Source organism: Geotrypetes seraphini, chromosome 11 (assembly GCF_902459505.1).
Source record: "Geotrypetes seraphini chromosome 11, aGeoSer1.1, whole genome shotgun sequence".
Taxonomy (NCBI): Eukaryota; Metazoa; Chordata; class Amphibia; order Gymnophiona; family Dermophiidae; genus Geotrypetes; species Geotrypetes seraphini.
In genome coordinates, this window is record NC_047094.1 from 31,095,266 (window position 1) to 31,107,497 (window position 12,232).

General features: G+C 40.4%; 1 protein-coding gene across 2 annotated transcripts in view; it reads right to left on the reverse strand.

The window, feature by feature from the left end:
* Positions 1-12,232, reverse strand: part of LOC117369099 (multidrug resistance-associated protein 1-like) — a 201,235-nt gene that overhangs the window by 13,774 nt on the left and 175,229 nt on the right. For both annotated transcript variants that reach the window (XM_033963097.1, XM_033963096.1), the window contains exons 28-29: positions 8,775-8,933; positions 473-639 (exon numbers count right to left, since the gene is read on the reverse strand). In XM_033963097.1, coding sequence (XP_033818988.1) covers positions 473-639; positions 8,775-8,933 — 326 coding nt within the window. The remainder of the gene's footprint in view (positions 1-472; positions 640-8,774; positions 8,934-12,232) is intronic.

Genomic DNA, 12,232 nt, shown 5'->3' on the forward strand with positions numbered 1-12,232 from the left:
TCTGCCATCATGTTTCTATGTTACCTTACCTGTACCGTTCTTGACTCTAAAGGTTGTAACGCTATGAATGTAACTTATATTGTAAAACTATGATTGTAAACTGTGACCCATTCTGAGCTCTTTGGGGAGGACGGGATATAAAACCAAATAAATAAATATATTTAAAACATACTGATATCATTACACCACACTACACAAGATCTTATTTTGTGTCTTTGCTCACTTCTCTGCACACAACTGAACGCAAAAGACGATAGCAAGGGACTTGAGGTCAGGTACTATCTAGAAATTATCTTGTTGCTTTTCTCCAATACCAAAACCACTACCAATGTTTTAGCAGATCTTTGTTTCATCTGCTCCATCGCTTAGCAGTAAAGTGACATCCAGGCTCCCTCGCCCGTCTCTTCCAATGAGCGGTCCGGAAGGCTACCCAACTAGGACTGTTATGTTAACAAGTGGAAAAACATTTTACCTCAAGTTCTCGCCTCCTTCAGAGCACTCATGATTGAGTTTGTCTGGGAGACCCACTACAAAATTTTTTAAGTGGGCTAGCTCCAAAGACGTCCAGATCTCTTCATCAGTGTATTTATCAAAGGGATCTAGATTCATTCGTAAAGAGCCAGAAAACAGCACGGGATCCTAAGAAAACCAAAAATAAATTACATATCATTACCCAAACGAAACGGACTAGAACAAAAAGCTTTTCTTTTCTCCAGACAGTGGTGCAGTGAGGGTGAGAGGAGCCCTGGGCAGTGGCACCCATCCCCCCCACCTCCCCCCTGGGCGGTGGCACCCCCCACCTCCACACGCTCCTTCTCCATCCCCTCCTGCTACACGTGTGCTGCTTCCCTTCCTCTGTAACGTTCCTGGCATGAGCAGCAACCCCCAACCTGCTGTCTCGCCAGCGTCAGCTCTTCCTATGACGTCACTTCCTGGACCTGCGCCTAGGAAGTGACATCAGAGGAAGAGCCTATGCTGGCACGACAGCAGGGTTGAGGGTTCCTGTTTGCACCAGGAATGTTACAGAGGTACGGGGAAGGGAAATGGCACATAGCCGTTGGGGGGGGGGCAGCAAGGCCAATGGGTGCCTGCGTCCTCACCAAGATGACACCCGGGCCAGACTGCCCCCCTCCCCCACTGTCTCCAGGTACAGATCAATTATGTGTTAGAGAGTAAAGTCATAACAGGCTACCTAATTTGGGCAGCAGCTGTGCACAGCAGTCACAATTTTCTTTTTTTTTTTTTTTAACAAATCTTTATTCATTTTGCATCATATAACAAGTGTAACAATAAATAACATTTAAAATTGAATACAACACTTGTAACTTTATCATATTCAGCATTAAAACATTATAATTTTAACCCAATCCCTCCCAACCCAACCATAATCTATGCATTCACAAAACTCCTATATAATATTCTTTATTATTGGTCTAAATATTAATAAAATTATAAAATCTCTCCCCCATCCCTTCCTTTTTATTGTATTTATAATTGAAAAATTGTATCTATTCATTACAATATTTTGTCAATGGCCCCCAGATTTCATTAAATTTATTATAGTTCCCTCTTTGTATAGCAATTATTTTTTCCATTTTATAAATGTGACATAATGAATTCCACCAGAAGCAATAATTAAGTCTACTCCAATTTTTCCAATTAAATGTGATTTGTTGTATGGCGACTCCTGTCATGATCAATAAAAGCTTATTATTGTTAGACGAAATTTGACTCTGTGTCCTCATCGATGTTCCGAATAGAATTGTATCATAAGATAATGCAACATGGTTTTCCAATAAACAATTTATTTGACCGCAAATAGATTTCCAAAAGGCTAAAATAAAGGGACAAAGTTTCAAAGGGAAAATGCATGCATACTTTTTCTTTGAAAGTTACCCTACAGAAAGTGTACACACATATTTATACGTGCTCTTTGGCTCACACACAGGCACCAGTTTTGGGTGCATACGCACCTGGTTTATAAAGTATGCATAGATCCAAACCAATTTTTTTTTTTCATTTTAGTATCACGCGTCTCTCAATGAATTTTCTATTATGAAGATCCATATTTGAATAATCGGGATTAACTACAAGTATTTGTAAAGATAAGAGCACTTAAAATTTTGTTAAAGTATTGTAGTGTTGTATATAGGATCGGAATCATTTTTAAAGCATATCCTTGAAGTGAAAGTCCTTCACACCTGAGTGACGTTTATACCGTGGTTTCAAGTACAGCTTCTAATACTGTGATTTCTCCTTATCTTTGTTAACTTACTGGCTGGTTTAGTCTAACTTCATATTACCCTGCAGGTCTATAAAGAGGCAATTTTATATAGAGCTCCACAATTCCAGCAGCCCAAAAGTAAGCACTAAGCCACTATGCTGCACAGACAGTACATGTGCATTATCTGTACCTTAAATCCATGTCATGATAGATTTAAATGATTTTTAGTGAAAATAGGTTCATATACATTGAAAGACCACCACAGATCACAAGATCTCATGTGTCACATTTTCAATCAATTGTAATCAATATATGTCAGTGAACATATCCATATATTACATGGTTTGCTCTTTTGTCAAACTAAAGTAGTTATAAACATAGAAGTAGATATTTTAAATTTATTTTTTTAAAGATTTCTATACCGTCTAGTTTCTAGGCGGTTTACAGTATAGCCACATACACAAAACTTAGGGCTCCTTTTACTAAGCTGCGATATAGTTTAGATTAACAATGGCCTTTAGCAAAGCAGAATTTTCAGAATGCAACAAGCTTTTGGGCTGTTAAATGGGCGTCTTACTGTTGAAATACTCTGGAATTGAACCATACAAAAATCATCACAATCTTATATTGCACTCTAAAAGCCAGAGCAGTTGCTTAACCAGGCAGGAGAGGAAAATCCAGTGGAACTGTCTTGAGGGGTATTGGAGCGGAATCGGAGCAGCAACAGGATTTACCTGGTTAGCGGAGATATTCAGGACTCTAACTGGAAAGTGCCTGGATAAAGAGAGGCTAACAAAAATACCTTCTTAACTTAATCTGGGCACTTACTCCGCTACTTGTCTGAACATTGCTGGCATTGGACACCTATGACTCAATTCCAGTGCCTGGATTAGGCTCAGCATTGAATACCTGGGTTAAAATCTGGCCAGCAGCAGTCAGAACCCTTGAAAATGCTAACAAGTTGGCGACTAAATTAATGAGTTAGCTTTAAAAATAGCATTGTGGCCAACTTACACACTGCCCTGCGGAAGGTCCTGGATTTGATTATAGCGCAAGACAATACCTCTTGGTCTTTATCTTTTGCTGTGGGGTTTTCACCTGTTTTTTTCTGCTAATACAACCAGGCCATCTACTAGAGGTATGTAAAATTCAGTAAGTTCAGTTGTTTACATTATTCTAAGTTTACCACCTGTAATTATTTATTTTTGGGGTTTTTTTCCCTGCAGGATATCTTTGTTCCATGACTTCACAAAATGTGTTGAAGCTAATTGCTCATTACATTTGCATGAACGTCTTGCGCGTGATTGCGTTGTTAACATTTCCTGTGCATGCGCACGTGTTGTAGTTCGCTGTGCGCAATTGTCCTGAGTTAAGTTTTCATGAGCTCAACTGTCGCTGCGCTCAATTGTCTTGCTCGGAGTTGTCATGAGCGCAATTGTCGTTGCGCTCAAATGTCATTTCATGCAATTGTCTTGCGCTGAGTTGTCTTCGTGCAATTGTCTGCACACTTTTGTCTTGCGCGCATTTGACTTGCCACCTGGCTCCTTTGCTCAGTCATAACTGGGTTTGCTCTGGGACCAGCATTTACATCCACTGAGGGAAGGGAGTTCATGCATCACACAACTATAACTAAGTGTGACCAGATTTTGAGCCCATGATCACTGGGTGCCGGAAGGAGACCTGGCACATGGTCCCCAGTCAAAAACTGTCCCTGCAATTAAAGGGTCATGGATTTGATATACCGCCTTTTTGTGGGTACAATCAAAGCAGTTTGCATATACCACATGCAGATACTTTTTTCTGTCCCTAGTGGGCTCACAATCTAAGTTCTGTACTTTGGCCAATGGAGGGTTAATTGACTTGCCCAGGGTCACAAGGAGCTGCAGTGAGAATCAAACCCAGTTCTCCAGGTTCTCGGGTCACTGCATTAACCATTAATTACTGAATTAAATAAGCTGGGAAAGAATATATTAAAGAAAAAAAGATCCCTTGGTAGCTGTGAGCAAAGGAAGTACGTATGAACAGGAAGAAGCTGGCAGGAATACGTTTTTGATTAATTAGCTTTTCCAAATCTGGACTTGAGGTAAGTTACAATTTGATTTGATAGGTTGTTTCAAACCAAAAAGGGCTTACAATTTGTTTTTGAGCCGGCAAAGGGTTGTAACATTTCCAATGTCACAATGAGTACTACATAGTAAATGACAGTAGATAAAGACCTGAATGGTCCATCCAATCTGCCCAATAAGTACATGCATTACAAATCCATAATTAAGTTCAATTGTCTTTGTTCATTGATATTTCTGGGTTACAGGCCGTAGAAGTCTTCCCAGTAATTTCAGGTTCCAACTATTGGAGTTGCCATCAAAGATTACTCCAGCCTGTCTAGACCATAAGTTTAAGTTTATTAGGATTTTATATACCGCCCATCAAGGTTTTCTAAGCGGTTTTACAAATCAGGTACTCAAGCATCCCAGATTACTGGATGGTCAAAGCCCTCCCCAGCCCATCCTAAGCCGTAAACAGGACACAAACTGTTCAAATCTGCCCAGTACCGGCCTTAGTTCTTCCAATTATAACCTTCATTTTCTGATTAGAGATCCTCTGTGTTCATACCACGCTCTTTTGAATTCTGGCAGTTTTCTTCTCCACCACCTCCCTCGAAGGGCATTCCAGGCATCCATCACCCTCTCCGTTAAAAAGAATTTCCTTATATTACTACTGTCTACCACCCCACAACCTCAACTTATGCCCTCTAAATTTTACCATTTTCCTTCCTCTGGAAAAGATTTGGTTCTATATTAATATCTTTTAAGTATTTAAACATCTGTATCATATCTCCCCCTGTCTCTCCGGTTCTCCAGAGTATACATATTCAGGTCTTCCAGTCTCTCCTTGTACGTCTATTGGCTCAAACCTCCTACCATCTTTGTCACCATTCGCTGGATCGCTTCAAGTCATCGTATATCTTTCGTCAGACCCAGTCTCCAAAATTGAACCCAATACTACAAGCAGGGCCTCACCAATGACCTGTACAGGAGCATCAACACCTCCTTTCTTCTACTGGTTATGCCTCTCTCCATACAGCCAAGCATCCTTCTGGCTACAGCCACTGCCTTGTCACATTGTTTCTGCAACTTCAGATCCTTAGACACCATCACTCCAAGGTCCCTCTCCCCCTTCATCCTCCATGACATTTTTTCTACCATATCACATGCTGTTGAGCCAACTAAAGCTCACATAGAAGCTTATTGTTCTGTAACAGATGCTAAAGGATTGGGACCTTTGCTGGTAAAGGAACAGATTCTTTTGGGGCATTATGAAGCTCAATACTTTGGGTTTACATTTTACCTTAATGTTAAATTATTTGAGGTAGAAATATATCGATCAAGCAGTTGTTGAAATGTACATTTTATCAGATAGCTTTGTCATCTTCTGCACCAAGGAAACTTTATTGATGACATGGGGTTATTCCATGTCAAGTGATCAAGGGCTCCCTGCATGACCATCACGGATTTTGATGAAACTTCATATGCAGAGTCCACCATGTCTCAAACGAACTTTGGTAAAGTTTTAGTTTCGCCTGTGGAATATTCGTGGAGATATAGCCATTTGTTTGACCCCATACTGCAATGACATACAGTACGACAGTGACATTCTGACAACTTTGAGACACAATATCTCACGAGCTATGTTTCCAAAAAAACTGAAACTTAGCTATCCTGCACAACTTTTGGAGCTCTATTCAGTGCTACCAATAATAATTTTTGTCGAGCACTGAGTGAATGGCTGAATTACAGTAAACTTGGCCGAAAAAATTAGTGCTCCAAAAACAGTCAAAGTTTGACATTACTTAGCTCCCACAATAATTGAGTAATAAATGCGAAATTTGGCGCATAATGTCTCAGTACAACGTTGTTTTCAAAAGTACAATTTCAACCTCCAAGCTCTTTCCATTAGTTTACAAATTAAGTGCTAGTTTACAAAGTTGCTAATTTGTGTAAAAAGGCCAAAAATAGGGTATTTTCAGCCTGCTTTTACAGAAAAATACCTTTTAGAAACTCTTTCAAATCAGTCTCATTAGAAAGAGCATATTTCAAACCCCCTAGAAAAGTGGACTTCATTTTTCAATGCAGGTTAACAATGCCCGAAAAAGGGGGACAAAGTTGAGAGATGTCACCATGGCAACGGCCTACGTTTCAACTTACAATTATGTCACTTTTCACACTGTTTTTCCCTGTTTATTTTTACTCAAGCTTTGGGTACAATTATAGTGTTCTTAATTAATAATTATTCCTAACTAGAAATTGAGGTGATAATTTTGTTGCATGCAGATCACAAATTACAAATTGTTTTCTTTTTCAGATCCACATTATTATTAATTCAGTTTAAAATGGATGCCAACTAATCGATGCCAACAAAGTGGACTTCACTTCGGCTTGGGAACCATATAAGATACCCAATTTAGGCTTGGAAACCTAGGATAAGACACCCTAATCATTGGCTTTGGAACCAGAAAGATACCAACAAAAGGCTTTGGAACCTTGACAAAGAAACCAAATGCGAGGCTTGGGAACCTGGACGAAGTGGCCCACCCGTGGCTGGTATTGCACAGCTATCGGGCGTGACCCCTATGGCGATGGGGTTGCCAGTTCAAACTCTTGAACTGGTAGTGACAATGTCACCATGGACCAACGCAATAGAGTAGTAGTAATACTACGTCAATACAAAACTGTAACTTTAAAAATGACAGAACTATGTTGAAATAGAGGTTGTTGCCGTGGCAACGTCTCCCAACTTTGTCCCCCTTTTTCAGCCATTGTTAACCTGCGTTGAAAAATGAAGTCCACTTTTCTAGGGGGTTTGAAATATGCTCTTTCTAATGAGACTGATTTGAAAGAGTTTCTAAAAGGTATTTTTCTGTAAAAGCAGGCTGAAAATACCCTATTTTTGGCCTTTTTACACAAATTAGCAACTTTACACTTAATTTGTAAACTAATGGAAAGAGCTTGGAGGTTGAAATTGTACTTTTGAAAACAACGTTGTACTGAGACATTATGCGCCAAATTTCGCATTTATTACTCAATTATTGTGGGAGCTAAGTAATGTCAAACTTTGACTTTTTTTGGAGCACTAATTTTTTCGGCCAAGTTTACTGTAATTCAGCCATTCACTCAGTGCTCGACAAAAATTATTATTGGTAGCACTGAATAGAGCTCCAAAAGTTGTGCAGGGTAGCTAAGTTTCAGTTTTTTTGGAAACACAGCTCGGGAGATATTGTGTCTCAAAGTTGTCAGAATGTCATTGTCGTACTGTATTTTATTGTGGTATGGGGTCAAACAAATGGCTATATCTCCACGAATATTCCACAGGCGAAACTAAAACTTTACCAAAGTTCGTTTGAGACATGGTGGACTCTGCATATGAAGTTTCATCAAAATCTGTGATGGTCATGCAGGGCACTTTCCAAGAATCTGATCACTTGACATGGAATGACCCCATGGTCATTTACTATTCAATGAGTTGTCGTTCTAGATTTTTCTTCTTTTAAGTTGCACAATACGCCAAATCAAATGGAGTTATTTTTCGGCCTGTCCACTAGGTGGTGCTATGAGATCATGAAAAGTAATCACTGGATTTAAATGACAGGTGACAAACACAGTGAAGCAAGTGAAAACTGTACAAGTTAGTTTTTTGCCTAGCTCTCGATTAAATCCTTGACCAAAAAAATCATATTGTTTCAAAAGCTTCAGAAAGAGAAAGCTGATGGAGGAAAAAAACTCCCAAAATACTTCTGCATGAACTCACTGCAAGACTTTGAGCCCTAGAGGGTAAAGTTTAAGAATCAAGCAGGTTCTTGTAGACATTTGTAATTTTTTTCTCTGACTACATTTTTTGTATGTAATGGAAGACAAAAAAAATTATTGAGCTAAAAATACTTGCACCAACCAAAAACCATTTATAATGCCTACTGTTGTTTATATATATACGCAATGTAGATGAACATCACAATTATTTAAACTGTGTTGCTGGTATAGTTTTTGGTTGGTGCAGAACTCTGATCTACAGCCAGTTACAAGAGTAATGGACCTTGTTTAATAGATTTACCATTCTGAAGATGTGCATATAAACAGACTAATAACCGTAACCTCAACTCCTTAAGTCTGACCATTAGTCTTCTGGATATGGCCACGCAATCTTTTTCCTAAGGATCTGATTTGTATTTTGTAATATGATCTAATGTACCTACCTGCTCTCTTGTAAAAATTCAGTATGATGTACAATTTTTTCAGTCATTTTAAATTGTTCTATTATATTGCTGGTATGTAAGATCACATCTTGAATTCAAAATTTTAAAAAGTGCAAAAATATGTGGGGTGGTGCGAGAAGGAATGAAAAAGAGGCAGTAAGGCATAGAGAAAACCCCTTGCTCCTGTTGTCAAAACCATTTACTATATTTTAATTACCTTTTATAATCATAATGTATTTATCAAGCCTGTGTAAAATATGAAAGACTTCATTTGCTTCTGTAATAGAACCGTTCTGTTTGTACCTGAGGGATAATTGTGATCTTGAACCTGAGATCATGAAGACCAATTTTTGCTATGTTGACCCCGTCAATGATAATCTCCCCTTCTGCTGCCTCATTGATGCGAAAGAGGCCCAGGGTAAGAGAAGATTTGCCAGCTCCTGTTCGTCCAACTATCCCAACCTAAAATACATATAGATGCATGCTGTTAATTTATACGGTATACAGGAGTCAGGTGCCTTTCCCCCTTCCCCCTTCCCCCTTCCATGCAAGTTGAGAATTTATAACTTTCCCAACATAACCAAACATGTAATGATGCAATAAATTACTGCAAAGAGTATTTCTTGGTGCTATTATTCTTAGGGTTCCTTTTACTAAGCTGCGATAGCGGTTTTTGCGCACGCAAAATTGCCGCGCGTGCTAGACGCTAACGCCAGCATTGAGCTGGCATTAGTTCTAGCCACGTAGCGCGGGTTTAGCACGCGCTAAAACCGCTATCGCAGCTTAGTAAAAGGAGCCCCTAGTCTTATAAAAAATTTTAAAAAAGAGAAAGAGGCGATTACTGTTTATTAAGGATGTGAATGCATTTGAAGAGACGTGGGAAATGGTCAGTTTTCTCATTCACAAACAAAAACAAATCCCACAGGAGAGCTGCGAATTACTTATGGCATAAACAAGTTTAAAATACATATCTCGATCGGCAGCACTTTACATCAAATAAAACAAAGCTGCTCTGTTATTACCACAGGCAAAAAAAACCCTCCACTTTCCCATATCATTTTTAGCCCAAAATAGCAACATACCTGAAATTCTGTTATTTCCCCCTCTATCTTGTTAATAGTGCACATTCTTTACAAAGAGTGCATACTTAACATTGTCCCCCAAATGAAAGGAGCGAGAGAAACTACATATCTGCCCTGTTAGATAACAGGACTGGGAAAGCCCACTAAGAATTTTCATTTTTAGATATAGTTAGCACACTCAAGGGGAAGGGTGGATATGGAATGTAAGTTAATGAGATAGGTTATCATATGTTATATAATATAGTACATTCTATTTTAGTTGAAAATGTGATGAAGGTTGGTGGGGTTTTTTTGTTTTTTACACTATTAGATCTTATGTGTTAGATCTTATGGTGCTATATTGGAATTATTGGTATGATATATTTTTGTGCACTTATTGTATGATTTGAAAATGAATAAAGATAAAAAAAAAAAAAAAAAAGAATTTACCTTGGTACTGATTGGATGACTCCCAGATGTCATCTAAGTGGGCCTGTATCAGCTGAGAAGAACGAGGCTGGCAAAGGGCATGCAGCCACGGGCACGTGCCCAAGGGGAATACCCCTTTGAAGCCCTGTTGGAGATGTGGTGGACTAATGGTGGACCAATGATGATATAAAAACAGATCAGTGTCAGGGAATCTTGGAATGCCCTGAACATGGACACCCTTTTCAGAAGTGTCGTGACTTCAATGGGTTGACTGACCGCACCGTCTGTGCTGCCAACTTTAGTTAAAAGGGTAAAACAAATGTTAAGAGCAAGGGGATGGCTTTCAGTTCCCAGCTGTTTCAGGACCCAATGGATAAGCATGTGATAAGTGTTTGGAAAAGGAGTAGCCTAGTGTAAGAGTTGCTGCCTCAGCACTCTGAGACTGTGTAATCGATTCCCAGTGCTGCTCCTTGTGACCCTGGGAAAGACATTTAATCCTCCATTGCCCCAGGTACAAAATAAGAACCTTTATATATGTAAATCACTTTGAATGTATAATTAGAAAAAGGCAGGTCCAGGTGGCACAAGGCAGGAGGGTGGGGGCACCCCTCTTGCCGATCCTCACAGGGGTGTTGGGGGGTGGGGGGTCTGGGTGGCTGAGGCAGGAGGGAGGGGGCACCCCTCTTGCCGATCCTCACAGGGGTGTTAGGGGTGGGGGTCTGGGTGGCTGAGGCAGGAGGGAGGGGGCACCCCTCTTGCCGATCCTCACAGGGGTGTTAGTCTGGGTGGCTGAGGCAGGAGGGAGGGGGCACCCCTCTTGCCGATCCTCACAGGGGTGTTGGGGGGTGGGGGGTCTGGGTGGCTGAGGCAGGAGGGAGGGGGCACCTCTCTTGCCGATCCTCACAGGGGTGTTAGGGGTGGGGGTCTGGGTGGCTGAGGCAGGAGGGAGCAGGCATCCCTCATAAGAACATAAGAAGTTGCCTCCGCTGAGGCAGACCAGAGGTCCATCTTGCCCAGCGGTCCGCTCCCGCGACGGCCCATCAGGCCCACTGCCTGAACAATGGTCTCTGACTAATTTTATAATTTACCTCTAATCCTGTCCCTATAACCTTACCTCTACTCCTATCTGTACCCCTCAATCCCTTTGTCCTCTAGGTACCTGTCCAGACCTTCTTTGAAGCCCTGTAGCGTACTTCTGCCTATCACATCCTCCGGCAGCGCGTTCCATGTATCCACCACCCTCTGGGTGAAAAAGAACTTCCTGACGTTTGTTCTAAACCTTTCCCCTTTCAATTTCTCCGAGTGCCCCCTTGTACTTGTGGTTCCCCTTAGTTTGAAAAATCTGTCCCTGTCCACTTTTTCTATGCCCTTCATGATCTTGAAGGTTTCTATCATGTCTCCCCTGAGTCGTCGCTTTTCCAGGGAGAAAAGCCCCTGCTGATTTTTTTTTAAGTTTGGGGGGAGCATTGTTGGGGAGGTCCTGGCATGACTATTTTTTTTTAATGGGCAAAGATGTTGTGCATATATAACACACACACAAAACATCTGTGCCCATTACAAAAAACAAAAAAAATCCTACTCTTTCTGCCCTGAACAGCTGAGCAACAGGGAGCTGCTTCAGTGCTTCTTCCCCTGCTGGCTCTGCACATTTGTCAGCTTCCCCTGCCAGTTTTGCGCATGTGTCAGTCACTTTCTTCAATCAGACGGGATTACGGCGGACCACCCCAAAACTCAGTTGCATGTGAAATTGTTTCAACATCAATTGCCGTTTTCAAATCAGACAATTTACCAGCATCACAGCCCAACCCACAGGATTTTGATGGTGATTTCAATTTTCAAAATCTTTTTATTGAGATTTTTACAATAGTAAAAGAAATGCATTACACAGTAAATATGATACTAACAAGAACAGAAGAGCAGTTAGGGAGCAATAGGCTCCCATGTATAAGGAATAAATGAGAACAACTATATGAAGCCATAATTAGAGACCAATAAGTTCGGTAGGAGAGCCATGAAAATTATATTCAATACATTCAACATGAATTGATGAGCAACTGGATATGATAAGAGATTAGTAATAATAACTTCTATTTGTATACCGCAATACCACAAGCAGTTCAGAGCGGTTTACAGAGGAAGAGACTGTACATATACAGTGATGTTACAGAGAATATTGTCAAATACATTGGTAACAAATTTCAATTACATTAGTAAGCCGAAGGAGGTTGGGTGTAACCGGAAATATGTCAGAGATACAGCAGGTAATGCAAA